The 22,681-nt window shown below is 48.4% G+C and overlaps 2 protein-coding genes across 6 annotated transcripts in view; one reads left to right on the forward strand and one right to left on the reverse strand.

Moving 5' to 3' along the window:
- CAMKK2 (calcium/calmodulin dependent protein kinase kinase 2) overlaps positions 1–22,681 on the reverse strand; it is a 47,168-nt gene that overhangs the window by 17,257 nt on the left and 7,230 nt on the right. For 4 of the 5 annotated variants that reach the window (XM_044244307.1, XM_044244305.1, XM_044244309.1 and 1 more), the window contains 7 exons: positions 15,847–15,936; positions 13,692–14,179; positions 9,505–9,552; positions 8,769–8,822; positions 8,067–8,118; positions 7,578–7,711; positions 3,568–3,604 (listed from right to left, as the gene is read on the reverse strand). In XM_044244307.1, coding sequence (XP_044100242.1) covers positions 3,568–3,604; positions 7,578–7,711; positions 8,067–8,118; positions 8,769–8,822; positions 9,505–9,552; positions 13,692–14,138 — 772 coding nt within the window. In that variant the 5' untranslated portion in view covers positions 14,139–14,179; positions 15,847–15,936. Of the gene's footprint in view, positions 1–3,567; positions 3,605–7,577; positions 7,712–8,066; positions 8,119–8,768; positions 8,823–9,504; positions 9,553–13,691; positions 14,180–15,846; positions 16,075–22,681 lie in introns of those variants that run through there. The other variant, XM_044244306.1, reaches the window with a different exon arrangement.
- On the forward strand, positions 4,044–4,324 carry LOC122903450 (cytochrome c oxidase subunit 7A2, mitochondrial-like). Its single transcript, XM_044244310.1, has one exon. It carries the CDS (start codon positions 4,063–4,065, stop codon positions 4,312–4,314), a length of 252 nt encoding a protein of 83 aa, XP_044100245.1. The 5' UTR covers positions 4,044–4,062; the 3' UTR covers positions 4,315–4,324.

Below are 22,681 nucleotides of genomic sequence, written 5' to 3' on the forward strand. Positions count from 1 at the left end.
GGGAAGAGAAGGGGGTCAACTGTTACATTGGGAAATTGGAAATCCATCTTCCTCCTCCTCCCCAATCGCCCATAGAACACCAAGAAGCACAGAAACTAGTACTGGGGCTGGAGAAAGGAACAATCCACTGAGCCAAAGCTGGTCAAGGTCCTGCAACGTCCTCCCCGGTCTGGCTGTATTTTTAGTCCTCAAAACAGCCAAGGACCCCCTGGCCACGGAAAACAAAGCAGGAAGACAGGAGACAGGTGGGGATGGCTCATGGGATCCTTTCTTCTCTCCACTCATACCTTGGAGGTTCCAGGGTTACAACTGATCCTAAACTATGTTCTCTTAGTCACACCCAGGTTCCAGCCACCTGATGCCATAGAACAGGTCTATGGGGACACGACCCAACATCTGTTTACTTAGGCACAAAGAGGGAGCCCCAGAGGTCTTCAGGACCCTAGCAAAGTTTTGATTCAAGAAACAAGAACATGTTTCAACAATCCCTCCCATATCCTCTACATTGCCAGGCTGTGTCAGGCCACAGACGGAGAATGCTTATAGATTCTTCCAACTCCTCAATGCTCTGCGGTCAGCTGGGCCTCAGACTGTTTCCTGTGACTCCCAATCCAAAACAAGACTTGAAGGGGGGTGGGGAGGGGGTGGAGATTTCTTCAGCACCTCAAAGGCCAACTCATCCCACGATTCCTAAACAGGGCCTTTTCTTGACACATTCATGCACGACATGCAAATGCCTCCCACCCTGCCAGCTCCTTCCCAGTGCTGTATGTGCGGGGAACCCCTGCTCCGAACCACCAAGTATTAGATAAGCTATGTCCAGGGAACTGCACAGGCTTTTGTTGTTGGTTTGGTTTTGTTCTTCCCATTTTAAAAAACTAAGGTGAGGGGCGTCTCGGTGGCTCAGTGGGTTAAAGCCTCTGCTTCGGCTCAGGTCATGATCCCAGGGTCCTGGGATCAAGCCCCATGTCGGGCTCTCTGCTCAGTGGGGAGACTACTCCCCCCCACCCCCGCCTGCCTCTCTGCCTACTTGTGATCTCTGTCAAATAAATAAATAAAAATCTTTTAAAAAAAAAAAAAAAGGCAATGGCACTGAAGGGAAGGTTTCCATGGACAGGATCGCTGGTCCTTTCAGCTCTGGCCTATCCCACCTTGGTTATGGAAGACTTAACTTTCCAGAGGTGCTTCATGAATTTCTGTGCTTCCTCTGGAGCACGGTCACTTGGCTGGCATTGGAGGAAGCTAGCCTACTGAAATAGGTCTGTTTTCAGGCGCTCTCTCACGTAATTTTTTTTAAAATTAACCGATCTAGGAGCGCCTGGGTGGCTCAGTCAGTTAAGCATCTGCCTTCGGCTCAGGTTATGATCCTAGGGTCCTGGGATGGAGGCCACATCGGGCTCCATGCTCAGCAGGGCGTCTGTTTCTCCCTCTTCCTCTGCCACTCACCCTGCTCATGCTCGCTCGCTCTCAAAAAATAAATCTTTTAAAAAAATAGATAAATTTAACATATGTGATGTTATTTGCTGTGTAGCTTCTAAATTGTTTCCATAGCAAGATTTTATAAGTTCTAAAATTTACAAACTAACTGGGAAAAAAAAAAAGAGTTTCTAAAATTTTTTTTTTTTGAGTTTCTAAAATTTGAACATAGAATGTACATTAGATCTCTTAGGGAACTGGTGTTAACTTTCTCAGATGTAATCATGGTATTGTGATCACACAGGAGAACGTCCCTATGTGCGACACACACTGAAGTACTCAGGGGCTGAAGTATCAAGATGTCTGTCTGCTACTTTACATTTTGGATAGTTCATCAAAAGTAATATAGAAATGGATCGGTGGGTGGCTAGGCAAATAAAGCAAATCCGACAAACATTATTAACTGTAGAATCTGGGTGGTAGATATACAGGGACTCATTGTACTATTCTTCCAACTTTTCTACAGAGGCTTAACATCTGTCAGAATAAAAACCTGAGGGGCGGGGCACCTGGGTGGCTCAGTGGGTTCAAGCCTCTGCCTTCGGCTCAGGTCATGATCTCAGGGTCCTGGGAGCAAGCCCCACATCGGGCTTCTGCTCAGCAGGGAGCCTGCTTCCTCCCTCTCTCTCTGCCTGCCTCTCTGCCTACTTGTGATCTCTGTCTGTCAAATAAATAAATAAAATCTTCAAAAAAAAAAAAGTCATCACTTTAAAAAAACAAAACAAAACAAAAACCTGAGGGGCGCTTGGGTGGCTCAGTGGGTTAAAGCCTCTGCTTTCAGCTCAGGTCATGATTCCAGGGTCCTGGGATCGAGCCCTGCATCAGGCTTTCTGCTCAGCAGGGAGTCTGCCTCCCCCCACCCCCGCCTGCCTCTCTGCCTACTTGTGATCTCTCTCTGTCTAATAAATAAATAAAATCTTTAGAAAAAAAAAGAAAAAAGAATAAAAACCCGAGGCAGGGAAGAGGAATGGGGAATGAAAAATAACATGTTCTAAGCTACAACACGTCCTTGGAACTGAACCATAGCAACTACCTGAGGAGAAAGTGAGCTCTGAACTGTTTTCAAACCAGACCCTACATAATCACTCCTTGTACAACAAAGGATCATCCCCGCGCACATCCAGCAGACTTCTGGATTCCAGGCTGGCTTGTGCCCACTCCCCTCACCTCCTTGATACCCCTCCCACTGTTCATCTGTACCTACTCAAAATGTATAGACTCATTTGAACACCCATCCATGTCATATTGCAAGGACACGTGACCTATCATGCATTCCTGGGCCCAGTCTGCTATCTAGTTTTGAATCCTAATTCAAAATCCTAATGTCCTGTTTGGAAGTCCTGCCCTTCCTTCCTTCATCAGTATCTACGCTCTGAGCTGACAGAAGGCTATCCCATGTCCTCACCAATTTTTAAAAAATCAAGTCTCTGAGGGAACACCTACGCCCTTTCATTTCTTTGTGCAGTGCCCTCCAAGGCTGCATGTGCCCCACCATGGCCTCAGGCTCTTCATCCTCATCCCCATCCCCTCTCCCTGGTTTCCTCTGTCAAGGCCACATTTTCCTCAAACACTAAGCTCTCACCAGCTTCAGGGCCTTTACACCTGCACCTTTGCCAGGAATGCTCTTCCCCACATGTAATAGGACGGTGTCTTTGACATTCAGGTGCCAAATCATCACCTCATATGTGAAGTGGCCCTCAATCCCTCTCTCTAAGGTTCCTATTTAACCTTCTTCAGAGGATCAATCTGAGGTTAATTAGTTTATTCCTGGACTAGAATTATCAGCTTCACAAGAGTAGGAGCCTCATCATTCTCATCCACCACTGCATCCTTAGTGCCTAGAACATAGCCAGCATTAGCATGCGCTCTGTAAGTATTTGCAAGTGAATGAATAGGACCTCCAGAGAAAGTCCCAGCAAGCACTCCCTTCCCCCTTCTGCTTCAAACCAGAGCTGCAGCCTCTGGTGGGGCTCACTGTGGGGCCCAGCTCTGGCGGGAGATGCCAGGAACAGGGAATGCTGGCAAGGACCCCTGGGCTTTTGCAGGTTCAGCTGCCTGAGCCAGGACACCGGACGGTAAAGGCTCTCTTACCCATGTACAGATGGTCCTCATTGGGGTCATCCAGGACCTATTGGCACAGCCACACGGAACAGTCCGGAGATGAGGAGCAGGGGAGAGGAAGAGAGAGAAATGATATGAGCAGGGAGGAAGCATCCACATGACTGCACTTGCCAACAGGAGGGCGGTTCTTTCCACTGGTTTTCCTGGTCAAGATGAAGGGCACAGGAAAAAACCCAGTGTGCACGATCCAAATGACCATCTGGAAAATAGGCACCTTCTAACCCAATCCTCAAGGTCCAAGACATCTAGAAAAGAGGTTATAAAAGGGAAGGGCAAATTCCTCCCCTGGGAAATGCGGGTGCCCTGCTGGCTCAGTCCGTCGAGCAAGCAACTCTTGATCTCAGGGTCATGAGTTTGAGCCCACACGGAGAGGAGAAATTACTCAAAAACAAAACAAAACAGGGTGTGGAGAGTTTCGTTCTTGGTGGTCGGTTGTTGCCGTTGGTGGGTATTAACTGAGCCAAGATGCTGCAGAATCTGCTGGCTCTTCGTCAGATTGCGCAGAGGACCATAAGTACTGCTTCACGCAGGCAGTTTGAAAATAAAGTTCCAGAGAAACAAAAGCTGTTTCAGGAGGATAATGGAATTCCAGTGCATCTGAAGGGTGGAGTAGCTGATGCGCTCCTGTATAGAGCTACTATGGTGCTTACAGTTGGTGGAACAGCATATGCCATATATCAGCTAGCTATGGCTTCATTTCCCAAGAAGCAGGATTAACTCCAGTTTATCATCTCAGCAGGCAGTTGGGTCAGTTTTGTTCAGCTCTCTATGGACCATTAACTGATAAATAAGTTATTTGGGGATCAATATTTATTGACTTATACTAACTGCCACCAATAAAGCAGTCTTTACCATGAAAAAAAAAAAAAAAAAAACAAATAAAAAATAACTTTAAAAAAAAAAATCCCTCCCCTGGGAAATGTCTCAGCTTCAGTAAGAATCCCCAAAAAACAGCGGACTGATCCTCAGGGTAAAAATTCAAGTCCTGTCTGGGCTCTTCCAACTCCTCCGTGAAGTGCCCCCCAACCTCCTGACCCCTTAAGAAAGGACGTTCCCCTGCCTGGAACCACCATGGCATGTCCTCGTTCTCCTCTCACAGCCACCCTGCTTTCAGCTTGTCACTTAGGTCTATCTTGTCCCTCTCTACAAACGGCTGTATCCACCGGGGTTGCCTCCGTGGTGCCCTGTACAAGACAAGGCCCATAGTCCGTGCTCAGGAAATGCCTGAATGTCCACGTCCATCTGAGGAATGTCTGAGGTCTGTCCAAGAGGCAGGCTGGCAACCAGTCTTGTTGGGTGGACAGGTCAGAAGCCACAGGGCAGTGGGGGCCAGGGAGATCCCACCAGGACCCAGAGCCACTTGCTAACCAAGTGTCCTTGAGTTTCCTCCAAGATGGCTGACTTCAGCATCAGCGACCTGAGACTGAAACTCAGTGTCACAGGTGGAGGCAGCCAGCAGCCACCATCCTTCTCCTTCTCTCCTGCCTCTTCCCACATCATCTTCACCTTCCCCAGTCAACCAAGATCCACAGGATGAGAGCTCTAAGAACGAGATGCACCCTAGGCAGAGGCCCAGGGCAGCCCACCTAGAGCCCCTAAGCCTTACCCTGTCGAGAGAGTCAGACGCAGGGCATGGCATACCTAGAGCCCACACTGGACAAGACCCAGGAGAGCATGGCTGCTAACCCTCACACCCACCAAAGGGCAGGCGAGTACCTTCAGATGACACCGGCCCTTTGCACATGCTGTTCCATCCTCTGTGATGTTCTTCCCTGTCCTTTCCCTATTATCTCCATCCAGGAAACAACCAGGGTCATCTCAAACATCCCTTCCCATGAGAAGCCTTCCTCAGCTGCTTGGGCTGGTAGGCTGCTTGCAAGCCATGCTCCAGCACTACCTCCAACACCCATCCAATTACATACTTGATCACACGCCATTTACAAATCCTGTCATCTAGGCCAGAGGTGCTCCAAATGTAATCTGGGAACTTCTAGGGATCCCCAAGATGCTTTTAGGGAGTTTATGAGGTCAAAACGATTTTCACACTAAAACTAAGGTAAGTAGCACCTGAGTGGCTCAATTGGTTAAGCATCTGCCTTTGGCTCAGGTCATGATCTCAGGGTCCTGGGATCGAGCACTGCATCAGGCTTCCTGCTCAGTGGGAAGCCTGCTTCCCCCTCTCTCTCTGCCCATGCTCTCTCTTCTCTCTCTCTCTCTCAAATAAATAAAAACAAAATCTTATTAAAAAAAATAGGGATGCCTGGTGGCTCAGCCATTAAACGTCTGCCTTCAGGGGCGCCTGGGTGGCTCAGCAGGTTAAAAGCCTCTGCCTTCGGCTCAGGTCATGATCCCAGGGTCCTGGGATCAAGCCCTGCATTGGGCTCCTTGCTCAGCAGGAAGCCTGGGCTCCCTCTCCACTCCTCCTGCTTGTGTTACCTTTCTCACTGTTCACTGTGTCTCTCTGTCAAGTAAAATCTTTAAAATAATAATAATAGTAGTAAAATAAATAAAACTAAGGTAATAGTTGCCCTTTCTACTCTCACCCTTTCCTAGTAGAAAAACAAGAAACCACATGGCAAGCAAAGTCACCATAGGCTAAAAGCAAGATCAGATACAAGGATCCAGCCATCTTCTATTAAGCCAGATGTTAACAACAACAAAAATTTACAAAAATGTAAAATGCTTGGGTGGCGCAGTCCATTAAGCATCCGACTCCTGGTTTCAGCTCAGGTCCTGATCTCAGGATCCTAGGATTGAGCGCTGAGTCGGGCCCCGCGCTCAGTGCAGAGTCTGCTTGGGACTATCTCTCCCTCACCCTCTGCTCCTCCCCACCATGCTTGCTCTCTCCCTCTCTCTCTCAAATAAACAAATAAATATTAAAAAAAAAAAAAAAATGTAGGGGCGCCTGGGTGGCTCAGTGGGTTAAAGCCTCTGCCTTCGGCTCAGGGCATGATCTCAGGGTCCTGGGATCAAGCCCAGCATTGGGCTCTCTGCTCAATGGGGAGCCTGCTTCCCCCTCTCTCTCTGCCTGCCTCTCTGCCTACTAGTAATCTCTGTCTGTCAAATAAATAAGTAAATATCTTTTAAAAAAAAAAATAAATAAGGGACGCCTGGGTGGCTCAGTTGGTTGGACGACTGCCTTCGGCTCAGGTCATGATCCTGGAGTCCCGGGATCGAGTCCCGCATCGGGCTCCCAGCTCCACGGGGAGCCTGCTTCTCTCTCTGACCTACTCCTCGTTCATGCTCTCTCTGTCTCTCTCTCAAATAAATAAATAAAATCTTTTAATAAATAAATAAATAAAAATAAATAAACAAAATGTAAATTTTTTCAGGAAATATGCTTATTTTTCATAAAAATATATAATGGAACTTCTGTTGTTTTTAAATGAATTAATAAATAATTTTTAAGCTTCTTAGTTTTAAATCTTAATGTGGCAAATAATAATAAATACAACCCACATAAGCAAAACTTTTTCGGGGTCTTCAATAATTCTGAAGCACATAAAGGAATCCTGAGACCAAAAACTGTGAGAACTGCTGATCTAGAACAGCGGATGGAAAATACAACACACACGCCAAATCTGGCCCTCTGCTTATTTTTTGTAAATAAAGTTTTATTAGAACACAGCCACACCCATTTGTTTACATGCATATGGTTGCCTTTGTGCTAAAAGCACATATAACACGGAGAAACGGAACCAGATCCAAAGACAAAAATGGATAAAGGACAAGTCTTAGTAGCCCTCTGACCTTCAATGTTATTTGTAAATTGGGACTAATAGTCTTAGGGAAGGGTGAGGATAACATGAAATAACAGTGGTGAAAGAACCTGGAGCAATACTACTACTCGGTCCTCCAACAGCTGCTTAACCTGGCCTGGCTCTCCCTAGAAACCAGCGGCGCAGCGTTTGGGTAGTAACAGAGCTGGGCCTAGACAACCACCCTTCTCGCCTCCCTCCTCCCTGGCCCCCCCAGCTCACCTCCACCAGCTTCACCACATTGGGGTGGTCTAGCTTCTTGAGGATGGCGATTTCCTGGTATACCTGCTCAATGGGGCCCCTAGGCTGGATGCAGCCGCCGGGGGCTGGCCGGGTGCCTCGGGGTGGAGGGCGACCTGGAAGAGACACAGACCATCCCAGGGTCAGGGCAAAGAGCTTGTCCTCTGCACATGGGGGGAAACACAAGGGAGGGGGTCTTGGCAGGGCTGGAGTGGCTGACGCCACCAGGGGCCGTAAGTAGCCTGCTCCTCTCACCTGTCTCCTCTGCTGTTGACACTCAGTGAGGCTGGAGACCCAGCCCCCTTGCTCAGCTTTCTGTCCCCTCCTTCCCATGCCATACCCCAGGTCACAGTGACAGGAGTCTTTGAGGCCTCTACCCGGGTACTCTACAGGGGACACCATTCAACGAGATCTTCTCTGTCATGCCCCAACCCTGCACCAAAGAGCAAAGGTGCGGCCCACCAAACTCACGTGGAAAGCCCGCCTGTCGGATCAGCTTCTTTTTGGACAGCACCTTCATCGCCTGTGGGAGAAAAGACCCCGCATCTCGGTTAAAATGGAGGAAGGGAGAGGGAGAGTTCTCTCTACTGCTAGGCCTGCCAAAGCTCTTGGCACCCGGGTGGCCTCGGGACAGTGTAGTGAGCACTTCGTCATCACAGTGGCTTGACCAGCTGCGAGTGGCCTGGAGGCTGGACTGCCAGGATTCCCCCCACCCTGAGGGTGCTTCTGAGGTTCCAGGTCTACTCTCCTGGCTGGGACTCAATGCAACTGTGTGTCCTTGCCCAAGAACACATAGGAAGGACACACAGGTGGCAGATGGGAGAGCCAGAATTTGAACCCACACTAGACTGACCCCAAAGCCTCAGCTACAAGGGCAATTTGTCTCACTACAACCTGATTCTTGGTGCTATGGAGGAGGTAGAAATGGGAGCCCAGAGTGAAGGTATGAGACATTTCCTGAATGTATCCACTTTCTTTCTGAGCCAATCACTTTGCCTCCCCATTTCCACATCTCTATAATGGGAACATCACTTCCTTCCTAACGCCCAAAATGAAACAACCTAAGAATAAAATGAGACAAGAGCAAAGAAAATCTTCCAGGAAATCAAGTTCTGGAAAAGAGGCTTTTACTTTGGTCAATGGTGGGGCAGGGAGGGGGCTGTGGATACTCACGTAATAGGTATTGTCATTTTCATTGTAGGCCAACTTGACCACGCCATAGGAGCCCTGAATAAAGGGAGATGCCCATGACATACTATCCAGAAGTTACAATCTGAAAAATGAGGACCCTAATATAGGGACTGCAAACCAGCAACCAAATGGCCAAATCTGCTCTCCAATTACATTGTGTTGCATCGGCAGCTTTTAGAAAGTTTTAATTAGTTGCCAACATTTAAAAACAGAAAGATGCAGATATAAAGATCTACATTCTCAGCTTCTTATGAAAAAACATGAGAAGATCTAGCCATATGGGCCTATAATCATTTCTACATGTTAACAGTTTGCCACAGGCCTCACCACTCCCTACTGCCTTAGCCCTAGCAAGATTTGCTCATTTATATTACTCACTTGCTTTCTATTGGCATTTGAGTTTCTGACCTCTGCAAAGATATTGCCTATTGGCTGAAATAAAAGCAAAAATAGATGTGACAGTATCTAAGAGGGGGGAAAAAAAAACACTAATGTTGGTGATATGGAATTCCCTCGAAGTTGTCTGAGCTTTTGTGGAAACACATTAATATTATGATGTAGAAAGAAAATAAGCCAGATGGACCGCTGATGACAAAACCCTCCCACAATCTCGCCTCGAAGGACTTCTTCCCACTCCCAGCTCTAGTGCATTCCCTCCATTCTATCTGAGACATTTTTGGTAGATGAAGAAAACTAGCCTGGCTCCTGGGATATTTACCTTTCCAATTTCATCCTTCAGCGTGTACTGATTCAGCTGTACACAATCCTGGAAAGTTAAGAAGAAACACACAGAATATGAATTTTAAGTCTGCAGCTCTCCTGGTATGTTTTTCACAAAACAACATATACACCAGGACCCAAATCAGGAAAGAGAATTCCCCCAGCCACCCAGAGGCGTCTCCCAGGGTGACCACTACCCTGACTCCTAAAAGCCTAGTTCCTGTACATTGTAAAAAGGTGATCATACAGTATGTACTCTTTTAATACCCATTTTTGTTTGTTTTTTTATACCCATTTTTAAGATGTGTTTTCAAAATGTTGATTTTCAATTAAACAGATAATCCTATCTAAGGACTATGCTGTCCTACAAAAACATAAAGTGACATAGTGGAGAAAATCTGAGTGACTGTGAGGCAGACAATGGTTTCTTAATGGTTTCTGAAAAGTTCTTTCTGTACAAAAAGTACAAGATATAAAAGGAAATAAGTGATAAACGGAATTTCATAAAAACTAAAACCTTTGCTCTTTGGGAAAAAAAACAAAAACAAAAAAACTTTTGCTCTTTGAGATACTCACTATTAAGGAAAGAAAAGGCAAGCCACAGCCTGAGAGAAACTATTTGCAACACATCAGACTGGCATCCAGTTAGATAAAGAATTCTTGTTAACTGGGGTGCCTGGGTGGCTCAGCGGGTTAAGCCTCTGTCTTCGGCTCAGGCCATGATTCCAGGGTCCTGGGATTGAGCCCCACATTGGGCTCTCTGCTCAGCATGGAGCTTGATTCCCCCTCTCTCTCTGCCTACTTGTGATCTCTCTCTCTATATCAAATAAATAAATAAAATCTTAAAAAAAGAACTCTTATAACTTATTAATAACAACACCCTCATTTAAAAAAGGAAGATATACAAATGATCAGTAAGCACATGAAAAGAGGCTCCAGGGGCACCTGGGTGGCTCAGTGGGTTAAAGCCTCTGCCTTCAGCTCAGGTCATGATCCCAGTGTCCTGGGATCGAGCCCCACATCGGGCTCTCTGCTCTGAGGAGAGCCTGCTTCCTCCTCTCTCTGTCTGTCTCCCTGCCTGCTTGTGATCTCTCTCTCTGTCAAATAAATAAATAAAATCTTTTTAAAAAAAAGAAAGAAAAGAGGCTCCAAAAAAAAAAAGGCTCAACATCATGACTCATAGGGGAAATGTAAATTAAAACCACACCCATTAGCCTGGCTAAAACTCAAAAATGACCATATCAAGTGTTGTCAGAATAATGCAGGCCATGGAGAATCTTCGCACACTACCGGCAGGAATTTAAAATGGTGCAGCCTCTTTGGAAAACAGTTGGGCGGTTTGTTAACAAACACCTCCTCTAGGACATAGCCATTCTGCTCCTACCCGTTCATCTAAGAAGTGTGAAAACCTGTGTTCATGCAAAGACTTGCTGTTTGAAACAGCTTCAAGTTTAATAGTCGAACACTGGAAATGACTCAAACGCCCACTGACAGGTAAACGAATAAACAGTGGCCTACTGCACATAATGAAATGCTAGTTAGCCATGAAAAGGAAGCATGGAACAACACGGACAAGTCTCGAAATCATCATGCCATCAAAGAAGCTAAGCCCAAAAAAGAGTACATACTAGATGATTCCACTCACAGAAAGTTCTTGAACTTGCAAACTAATCTATAATGCTAAAAAAGCAGGTCAGCGGGTACCTGGGAAAGGGGAAGAAGGGGGAGGGATGTGTCATCAGGTGTGCGGGGAAGGTCTGTGACCTTGACTGGGGCAATGATTTCACAGACGTATGTGTCTATCAGCAATGACTGTATTGTACACTTGAAATATGTGCACTTTGGTTTACTTCAATTATACCTCAACATAGTTAGGGAGAAAATGTTAGGTGATGTAAGAAGTAAAACAGGGAAAAGAAACATGATAGAAAATAACACTTCCAGGGCTACAGATAGGCCCAGCACTTCCCTTGAACCCCCCCACCCCAATTCTAACCCTTTCCCCGAACCTTGACATCAGTTTGGTGCATAAACTTCCAGGCCTTTCTCTATGTAAATGCACGCATACATGCACCTGTTGAAAATACAGAGCATTGTTTTGGGATGGGGTTTGGGGAAACAAAAATGATGTCACACTAGATCATCTGTCCCTCAACAACGTCACTGGAGATCGTTCCATGTCCGAGTGTACACACAGACCCGCATCTTTTGACTTGCTGTAAAGCCCTCCTTGGCTCACAGAGCCCTCCCTTCACCAGGGAACATTTTAGGTTGCTTCCACTGTTTCTTCCCAGTGTCGCTTTCATTCCCTTGAGTCCTAGAGGGATGTGACAGGCAGAAGTGGGGCCCTGCAGAGCTGTCCTAACGGGTCTCGCTGCCCCTAATCCAAGCCCCAAACGCTGCTGAGTTCATCTTCCAGATTCCACTCAGATCAGGCCCTGATGCTTCCAGGGTCAAGTTCTGACTCCACTCTGACCTTGCAGAGTCGCCTAGATGCCAACCAAATACCAGGCTCCCCTTTCTTCCTTATAAATGGATAGCTCGGTGGCAATGTCTCAGGCTGCAAAACTGCATTTCCCAGCCTCTCTTACAGCTAGGGGTGGCCACACTTTGATCTGGATAGCAGGAGAAGCCAGAAGTGGTTGGGTAGAGTTTCCAGGAAAAAGGACTGACTTAAGAGAGCAGAGGACTTTTTGCTCTTCTTCCCTGTTCCATCTTCCTGCCTGGAATGAAGCTGTGAGGGCTATAGTCACAGCAGCCATCTTGAGACCATGAGGTTTTAAGGACAACAGGACCAACACACAGGTGCCAAATGCCTACCTCCAGATTTATTTTACATGATAAATAAGCCCTATTATGTTAAAGTCACTGCTATGGGGAAGCCGGTATATCTTTCTCTCTCTAGGCTGATTCAAATCTAACCAAAATAAACCCAAACTCCCCTGTTGCCACAGTTCTCCTCACATGGGCCCTATTCTTCATCTAGCTGAAGCCCTGAGTACCTTTCCCCCACATCCTGCCTTCTACCCCTGGGCTTTTGCTCACACTGTGCATTCCCCTGCAGTGAACTATCTGTGTATACCCATCTCCAATTATGCGAGTCCTACCCGGCCCGCAAAATATAGTTAAATACTGGCCCCTTTAAAAGGCCATTCTCGATATCCATGCTTCTCCAAATTAAATTCATTCATTCCTTCAACAAATATTTTTATGTTCCTACTGTGTGCAAGGTACCGTGCCAGGCACTGGGAACATGACAGTGGACAGGACTATTCCTTCTGAGCTTACATTCTAGCTGGGGAGACAGGCCAAAAACAACTCAACAGACACACAGATAATCAGATGGCGATGAGTGTCGCTTACAGGGTGACAGGGGAGATGGGCTGGGGGCTGAGGGGGCTTGCAAGGGGTGGTCAGAGAGGTCCTTCAGAGGAGGAGACATTTGATTTGAAACTTGGCTGTCAAGGGGAGACAGCCCTGCAAAGACAGGGGGTGGGGAGCTCAAGCACAGAGGACAGCAGGGGTAAAAGCCTAATGGAGGGAACGAGCATGGATATCCGAGGAATACAAAGAAGGCAATGTGGACAGAGCCCTGTGAGCTGGCAGCAGAGAGGCAGGAGATGGGGTGGGAGAGGGGGCAGGGGTAGAGCACTCAGGGCCTGGTGAGCCCTAGTGGGGCTCTAAGTTCTAACCTACCTCCCAGAAGTTTCCATTAAGGATCAAATGAGAAATTTACACACAGTGCAGAGAGAGAGCTGTGCCTGGCCCCTGCTGCTGGACCGGAGGCTTCTTACTGACCGCCATCCCCAGCCAAACTCCAACCAGCAGCACCTGCATCTCCCTGTGGCCCCCGAGCTGCTGTGCCCACTCTCAAGGCAGGTCACCTGCCCCCAGCAGCCCTCACCAGGAACCGTCAGGAGTCAGTATGAAAAGCCCAGCTCCCTTGGCCCTCAGGCAGGATAACTCTGAGGTACAGAACTTTGGACAGGTCAAACAGGGCTCCCCAGAGATGGAGCCCCAGTTGTATATGGCCACACCAATTCCCTCAGGCACCCTTTGCTGACGTCCTTCTCTTCTACCCGCATTTCCCACCCCCACCTGGGCTTCCTGGGGTCACCTCCCAAATGAATGTTCTGGAATAGCGCCGCCTACCAGAGGACCCCGCAGCCCGGCCAGCTCACACACCTGCATGCCCGTGATGGAGACGTGGTGGGACTCCACCGTGGGCCGCCGGGGCAGCCGCGGCGACGACTGCGGGGAGCCCACGGGCGAGTGGGGCAGGGCCGCGTAGACGCAGCGTCCGTTCGCGTCCAGCTGGGACCGCTCCTGCAGAGAGAGCTTGCGACTGCACAGCTGAGGCCGGGCCTCGGGCCCGGAGCCAGAGGCGTGGAGGGGCCCATCTCGGCCGTGGGCCTCCAGGGGCCGGTCCCGGGCCAGGCCACCGTCCGCCACGCAGCCCGGCTCACACTCGGTGACCACGATGAAGGACTCCATGCCCAGGCGGATGCTCAGGGACGAGAGGCCCTGCAGGGCTTCACAGGGCTTCTGGCCTTCGCTGTCGCCGCCGCCCCCCAGCTCATCCTGGAGGGCGGCCGGGTCGCTGCTGGGCTGGCTAGAGACGCATGATGACATGGTGCGCGTGCCCAGGCACTCCCATCCGGCAGCTGCGCCACCTGCGGAGAGAGGAAGGGTCAGTGGCCGGAGGCGGGCAGGGCAGGGCAGGGCAGGGGAGAGCAGGGGAAGTCGGTCGCTCCTGGCGCAGTGGGGACCTCACTCCTCTCTCCAGTTGACATCCTTAAAAAGTCTTGCACAACATGATGTGATCTTAAGTCTATACAGAAGAGCCTACTCCACATTTCCTTATTTGAAAAGCCCCTCCTCACACACAGATGAATTCCAAACTCCATCTCTGCAGGAACCCCAAAATAGAGTAAGCCTGCCCCCTACAGAGGCGGCAGCTACTTCCAGCTCAAGCTGATTGTTGCTAAACTGGGATGTGGGCCTAGAACTGTCTGTTCCCCCAACACCACCACTTTTTTTTTTTTAAACATATTTATTATTTAATGTTTTCCTAGTCCCTAGTCCAGTACCCTAGTTGGTGCCTGCCAGGCATAAGGCAAAGAGGAAGTGAAAAGGCTGACATCGGAGCACCTGGCTGGCTTGGTTGGCAGAGCATGCAACTTTTGATCTCAGGTTGTGAGTTCAAGCCCCACAACAGGAGTTAAAAAAAAAAAAAAATGGGTTGACATCAAATAGTTTTTTGAGGTGGTTCCTCAAAAATCCTAAATGGAGGGCGCCTGGGTGGCTCAGTGGGTTAAGCCGCTGCCTTCGGCTCAGGTCATGATCTCAGGATCCTGGGATCGAGTCCCGCATCGGGCTCTCTGCTCAGCAGGGATCCTGCTTCCTCCTCTCTCTCTCTGCCTGCCTCTCTGCCTACTTGCGATCTCTCTCTGTCAAATAAATAAATAAAATCTTAAAAAAAAAAAAAATCCTAAATGGAGAATGACCACATGACCCAGCAATTCTGTTTCTAGGTACACACCCCAAGAGTACTATTCACCATAACCAAAAGGGAAGACAATGTACACGTCCAACTGTTGAATGGATAAGCAGAATGTGGTCTAACCACAATGAAATATTATTCAGACATTAAAGGAATGAAGTCCTGACACCTGCTACAATCCAGGCATGCCTCAAAAATATGCTAAGTGAAGGAAGCCAGACCCCAAAGATCACGTATGTATAATTCTCTTTATTTGCAATTTCTAGAATGACAAATCCATAGAAACAGAAAGCAGATTATTGGTTGTCTAGGACTGAGAAGGTGCTGGGGAGAATGGGAGTGACTGCTGATGGGTACAGGGTCTCCTGGGGTGGCGACCATGTTCTGGAATTAAACACACATAGTGAGGACATAAAATTCTCAATGTACTAAGTGCCGCTGAAGTGTTCATTTTTAAGTGGTGAAGTTCATGTTATGTGAATTAAAAGAAAAAAATAAGATGACCCTTCCTTAGACTGTCAATTCCTTCCGTTTCTGGGACAGACTATTAACCTTTGGTTCATGTGTTTGACAAACCCTGCTGGACAAATGTCACAGGTGCCGCTAGGATTCAGGGAGTACATCCACGGATGCTAACAGTGGCAGCCCCGGACTGATCACCCACATCACAAAGGTGCCAGGCAAACAGTGGTGCTGAGTAGAGAGATTTTATGAATGAATCAAAAAAGGACATCTCTTTATGACACTGTGTGGCAGTGAGAGGACAGAGAGGAATATGGGAGCAGAAAGTCGGTGCTTTCTGAAGAGCTGGGTGAGGGACAGAGAAATGCCACTTGCCTTCTTGGGATCGTCCTGTAAGAAGTATTTATGGCGCAGCTCCTGTGTCCGGCAATTTGGACAGTAACGTAGGTGGATGGGGTCCGTGCTCTTGCGGAGGAGGGAAAGACCAATGGGAAAAGCATTAACAAAATCACTGCAGCATCCTAGGTACAATTTATGAAGAAGGACTTGAAGATAAAGAGCAACAAAGAAACCCATCAAGATACTCAGCCTTAGCTACAGTAAGAGAAGGGCAAGTTCAAATTACAATGAAATGGTCTGGTGGGTCCTCCAAAAACTAACTGCAGTGAATGACCATAGGATCCAGCATGTGCTCTCCCAGGTATGTACCCAAAAGAATGAGGTTAGGATCCAAACGGATACATATACACCCTTGTTCCTCACAGCACCATTCACAGTCAGAAGGTGGAAACAACTCAAGTGTCCATCAACTGTGAATGCGAAAAGAATGTGTTCCATCCATATAATGGATTATTAATAAGCCATAAAAAGGAATAAAGTTTCAACACATGCTACACCATGGATGAACTCTGAAAACGTGCTAAGTGAAACAAGCCAAATGTTAAAGGACAAATACTGGATACTGCAATGGTACGAGTCAGGACCTAGAACAGATAACATCATACAGATGGAAGAGAGGCTGACCAGGGACTGGGGAAGGGGGGACCAAGGAATCACTGTTTAAGGGGCACAGAGTTCAGTCTAGAGTGATGAAAAAGTCCCCCAAAACAGATAATGGTGACAGGTGAACAGCACTGTGAACGTCATTAATGCCACTAAATGGTGAAAGTGGTAAATTTTGTGTTATGTATATTTTACCGAAATTAACATAATAATAATAAAACTATTAGGAATTAACTACTTTTTCAACTATCAGACTGGCAGCGACAAAAAGTATAATTGTAGCACTATTTTGGTGAGGCTATGGGGAGTCTGAATTGGTTCCATCCTCATGAAAGAAAGTCACCGATATCTAACGAAATTCCAAAGCACATACCCTTGACTTAGCAATTCCACACCTGAGTCTTCATCCTACAGACAACCTCCCACATGTGAAAAATGATGTATTCTGGTAGTATGGTTTGAAATGACCATCCACAGGGGACTGAGTAAATAAGATTATGCAAGTATCCCAGGAGAAAACCAAGCATTCAGTTGACCTCACACAATCTGGGATGAATTCGCTCTAAGACATGCTGTCATATGGAAAAAACCAAAGCATTAGTATGTTGCTGTTTTGGCGTAGGGGGAAATAGGCCCTATATGTGAAAGAAACTGTACATGCAACAGCGTATTTCCAAAAAGGTATTCAAGAAAATGGTTAACAGGGGCCTCCAGAGAAAACAAGTGGTTTGCAGAAGTAGGCAGACAGGGTGGGAAGAACTGACATTCTACTGGGTACCATGCGCAAATAGTAATTCTTCAGAAATGAACTATTTAAAAAAAAAAAAAAGATTTTATCTATTTATTTGAGAGAGAGAATGAGAGCGCAAGAGCATGAAAGTGGGGCGGGTCCAAGGGAGCAGCAGACTCCCCCGGAGCAGGGAGCTGGATGTGGGACTCATTAATCCTGGAACTCCTGGATCATGACCTGAACCAAAGGCAGTTGCTTAACCAACTGAGCCACCCAGGGGCCCCATGAACTCTTTTTTTTTTTTTTAGTATTTTATTTTTGGGGTATCGCGCCCCCTGTCAGGCTCCCTGCTCAGTGGGGAGTCTTCACCTCCATCTGTTTTCCTGCGTGTGTGTGCACTCCCCCCTTTTGTCAAATAGATAAAATCTTTTTTTTTTTTTTTAAGATTTTATCTATTTGACAAAGATCACAAGTAGGCAGAGAGGCAGGCAGAGAAAGGGGAAGCAGGCTCACCGATGAACGGAAAGCCCAATGCGGGGCTCCACTGAGCCAAAGGCTTTAACCCACTAAGCCACCCAGGTTCCCCTAAAAAATTTATTTTAAAGTCATCTCTAGGGGCGCCTGGGTGGTTCAGTAGCTTAAAGCCTCTGCCTTCAGCTCAGGTCATGATCCCAGGGTGCTGGAATCGAGCCCTGCATTGGGCTCTCTGCTTAGCAGGGAGTCTGCTTCCTCCTCTCTCTCTGCCTACTTCTCTGCCTACTTGTGATCTCTATCTGTCAAATAAATAAATAAAATCTTTTTTAAAAAAGTCATCTCTACACTCAATGTGGGGCTCGAACTTACAACCCTGACATCAAGGACCATACCCTTTACCAAATGAGCTGACCAGGTGCCCCCAGAAATGAATTCTTTAAAGAAAGAAGGTAAGTGTAACCCTGGTGGGAGTTAGGATAATAAACCTACAGAGCTGAGGCAGGAGGAGGAGGAGAAGGAGGAGGAGGCAGCTGGTCCCACTCCTATTCCTCTATCCCACCCTTACTGTGTCTGAGAAAGAAATCATTAACTGTGATCCTGGCTGCCTGGCCGTATCACTGAAAGAATACAACCCAAGTTCAAGGTTTTCTGTGGCCCAGCTTGTTATGTTATGCATCCTCCAGGAATGGAAAAGCAGGGCCCTTGAAGCTCCATTGCTTGCACTGGCCACATACAAATGACTTAGCTTTCCTCAGCCTCAGTTTTTTTTAATCTATAAAATGGGCAGTCACCCAACAGCCATGAGGATTAAATAACCTAAGCACACAGACATGGTCATATGCTCAAAAAGCAGTTTTTTCAATAATTACCTATCGAATGCCTACTACGTGCCAGGCTGTGTTCCAGAATGTTCCTATGAGGTACTGATCTCCAAGCCAGCCAACCTACTCTCCTGTGGGTTCCATCACTCTGGCTACAGGGGCCTGCCACCCCCAGGGCAAGAGGGGGCAGCTCCAGTGGCCTGTCCTCCTCCCACAGTCACCTCTGACAGGGCTGCAGAGTTCCTGAAAAGAAAACTAGTCTGGCAGCACCTGAGAAAGTTAATGGAGAATTTTTTTCTTGCCAAGAAAAAAACAATTGCTTATCGATCTTAACTCCAGGCCAAGGACACCAAGCCATCTGCCCCCAGCAAAGCTGCTTTTAATCAGTCTCCTTGACAAGCTGGCGTCTGGCCAGGGCCTTGAGGAGGCAGGGCGGAGATGACAGCCTCTATGCTAGAGGGGCAAATGTGTCCCAGTCTCAGAAAAGAGGGCCCAGACCTCAGTGTCCCGGGTCTCCAGCGAGGCCTGAGGGCCAAGCCAGCCATTCTGCCAGGCGTGAGGGTCGGGGGTCGGGGTGGAGGGGGAAGTCTTCCACGTCTAACCCCTACAGAGTCCAAGCCAGGGTTCCAATGGATCTGGGGCCACAGACCCTACAAGGTCACAGGCTCCATGATGATCTGATGAAACCCATCAACACTCTGCCCAGGAGAAAAAAATCCTACAAAGACAATGGTTTGCGTAACAACAGCAGTTAGCTGAGCACTTATCCCACACCAAGTATGGCTAAACATTCTGCCTGGCATTTGGTCCCCACCAGCCCTCTGCAAGGGAGGAACAGCCAAAGGCGCCATTGCGGGGTCGGGTAGTGAGGGGCCCTTTCTGCAAAACTGCTTGGGTTTCACAAACTGCAAAGAGTCCTCTCCCTAGAGCTTCCTGCCTGAAATCTGTGTCCTCTCCCTGCCCCTGAAGCCTTCCCCATCCCCCCAGGGCTGGCAGCCCCAAGCTCCCCCACCTCTCACAGGCAGCTCAACAGAGCAACCAGACCCTTCCTGAAGCAGATGGACCAGGCTCCATGCCAGGATGAAGGGAACGCTCCTTCCTCTGCCAGGAAGCCAAGTGGCACAGACCTCTAGGAAGCGCGCTCCCATTTCCTGGGGGCTGTTTCCAACCTGCGCCTGTTCATCAAACACAGAGGCACCACAGAACCAGCAAGCAAGCAGCCAGCAAGCATGGCAGGGACATCCCCAACTCCAGACTCAGCCTGGAAGGGGTTCCCTGAGCTCCTGGGTACCACGGACTAACAAAGGGGCCCCAGACAATGTCCTCCCTGGGATAACAGGCTTGGCCAGACACATCCTCTAACGTGGGGAAACTGAGGCCCAGGGAGGTCCTAAAGGAAATTCACTCACCCATTTGTTCTTTAAGGTAATTACTAAGGACCTACTATGTGGCAGATTAAAAAAAAAAAGATGTGATTTCTTAAAAGTAGGTACATGGGGGGGTGGGCGGCCCCTGGGCGGCTCAGTTGGGCATCTGCCTTCAGTTCAGGTCATGATCCCCGGGTCCTGGGATAGAGCCCTACATTGGGCTCCCTGCTCCCCGGGGAAGCCTGCCTCTCCCTCTCCCACTCCCCCTGCTTGTGTGTTCCTGCTCTTGCTGTCTCTGTGTCAAATTAAAAAAAAAAAAAAAAAAAAAAAAGTAGGTACATGGGGTGCCTGGGTGGCGCTGTCATTTGAGTATCTGACTCTTGGTTTCAGCTCAGGTCATGATCTCGGGATCCTAAGATTAAGCCCCTCAACTGGATTTGTGCTCAGTATGGAGTCCCCTTGAAATCTTCTCTCTCTCCTTCTGCCCCTCCCCCTGCACGTGCTCTCTTTCTCCCTCCCCCCCCGTAAAATAAAAAAACAAAATCTTAAAAAAAAAAAAAAGTAGGTACACAAATGACTCTAAGTTTGTACGTACAAACGAGGAGAAACCAAGACCAGATAAAACAGCAGATAGAGGAGACACCTGGATGGCTGAGTCGGTTAAACAGCCGAGTCTTGATTTCGGCTCAAGTCATGATCTCAGGGTCCTGGGATGGAGCCCCATATCGGGCTCCGCGCTCATGGGGAGTCTGCTTGAGGATTTTCTCTCTCTCCCTGCTCGTACTCTCAATCTCTCAAAAATAAATCAATCAGTCTTAAACACAGAGAGAGAGAGAACAGAGATCAGAATGGAGGGGGCAGGTCAAGGAAGGCCGCGGTTCAGGAAATTGTATTTCAGCTGAGACCTACAGGGTAGGTAGGTGCTGAGGGGGCAGGGCCTTGTTCCAGGAGGAGTGAGCTTCTGAGAAGGTCCTGAGCCAGAAAAGACAGTGGGAGAGTGGAGGGAACAGAAAGAAGCACCACCCCCTCCTCCCCAGACTGGAGGCATGGGAGTGTGAGCTGAGTGTGAGTGCCAGCGCGTGGAGGGTGCGTGTAAAGGAAGCTGGAAGGGCTGGAGGACAAGAGCTTTGTAGGCAAAGTTGATGGAGAACACAAAGGGCCACCCAGGGCAGAGTCCCAGGGACCCCACTAGGCACCTGTTACAGATTGAACTGCCCACCCCCCAAAAAGATATGCTGGAGTCATAAACCCAGGACCTCAGAATGGAATTTTATTTGGAAGAGAGGGTCTTTACAGAGGTAATCAAGTTGCAATGAGGTCACTAAGGGTGGGTCCGAATCGAATTTGAGTGGTGTCTCTATAAAAAGGGGAAAATCTGGACCCAGAGAGAGATCCACATAGCAAAGAACACAGGGGAATGTGGGAGCAGAGATCTGGTGCTGCCCTGTCCAGCCAAGGAATGCCAAAGATGGCCAGCAAGTCAGGAGAAGCCCGGAGAGGGGCGGAACAGATTCTCCCTCCCGGTGCTTGACCTAGGGTTTCTGGCCTCCACAACGGTGAGCCTCTCCAGTTCTGCCGTTGAAGCCTCCCGTCTGCGGACCGTCCTCCCAGCAGCCCTAGCAAGGGAACACAGCTCCCACCCACCCACAGAAACCAGCTGCCTCAAGGCCAGCGATGACAGGTGTTTCCCAAAGGAGGAGCGGGAGACCTGGGGGGCTCGGCGGGACTGGCCGACACAGCACTAAGGTTTGATGCCAGCGGGAACACTCCAGATTCCAGCCCTGGCCCAGCCAAACTCTTACCCCTTTCGTCACACCAACCCTTACAAATGTCTCTCCTCGAGCACTCTATTTGGAGGCACGGAACCACTGTCTCCCCAGAGACAAAGGCCCTCACTTGGCAGAGGGCAGGAGGGATAATGCCGGTTTCAGCTTAGCCTGCCCAGACCCCGTCCCTGTCACAGTCCCGAGAGCAATAAGGTGGCAAGTGGGGACTCAGGGGTCAACTGGCCAGGCTTACCCTGTGTCTGAAACTATTTGAATGAGATGTCAACATCTCAAAGCCAGGACATTTCTGAATAAAGGCAAAATTTCCAGTCTCTTGAGGTCCTGGGCACTCCAACAGCACTGGGCCTGTATTCTCTCCCAGCAATAATTCATTGCAGTTTTGGACAGGAAATACAGTTGCCTGCGTACCACAGTCCTTGACGCCACTACCACCACCCTCACCTTCCCCCCCCCACCTCCCTCGCCTCCCCAACACCAAGGATAGGCTGAGTGCACGCGTCACACGCCTGCCTCCTTTTCCCACAGCTCCCGCCCTATCTCACCCCTCCAAGCCCTGCTTGGAGATGCATCAGATGTCTGTGCTAAACAGGGCACACATCAGGGGTCACCTGCTCCAACCACTTCAATTCACCAATGAGAAAAATGAACCTTCAGGAAGATTTACTGATTTGCCCCAAGTTAAACAGTGGTTCCAGGAAAAGCTAAAACCGGTCTGAGTTTTTCAAGAAGGGGCTAAAAATTACAACCAAAGCCTTGCAAGGTCCATGTACTGGATCCTAGATCAAGTCCGGGCTAGGCAAAATCCCTAACAAAGGGGAGCATACGGCCCATTCCTTGGACTTCCTAAGACCTCAACCTGCTTGAGAGGGGAGCACGAAGACATGATATCTTAGGAGGATCAGAAAAGAAATGCATAGGATTTGGAGATATCAGCCTGATTTAACATGTGAGAGCCATGGCTTTGCCTTTCTTGTTTACGGATCAACTCCAGGACCTAGAACTTTCCAGAACACTGCTGACACTCAGTAA

This window comes from Neovison vison, chromosome 3 (genome assembly GCF_020171115.1).
Source record: "Neovison vison isolate M4711 chromosome 3, ASM_NN_V1, whole genome shotgun sequence".
Lineage (NCBI taxonomy): Eukaryota > Metazoa > Chordata > Mammalia > Carnivora > Mustelidae > Neogale > Neogale vison.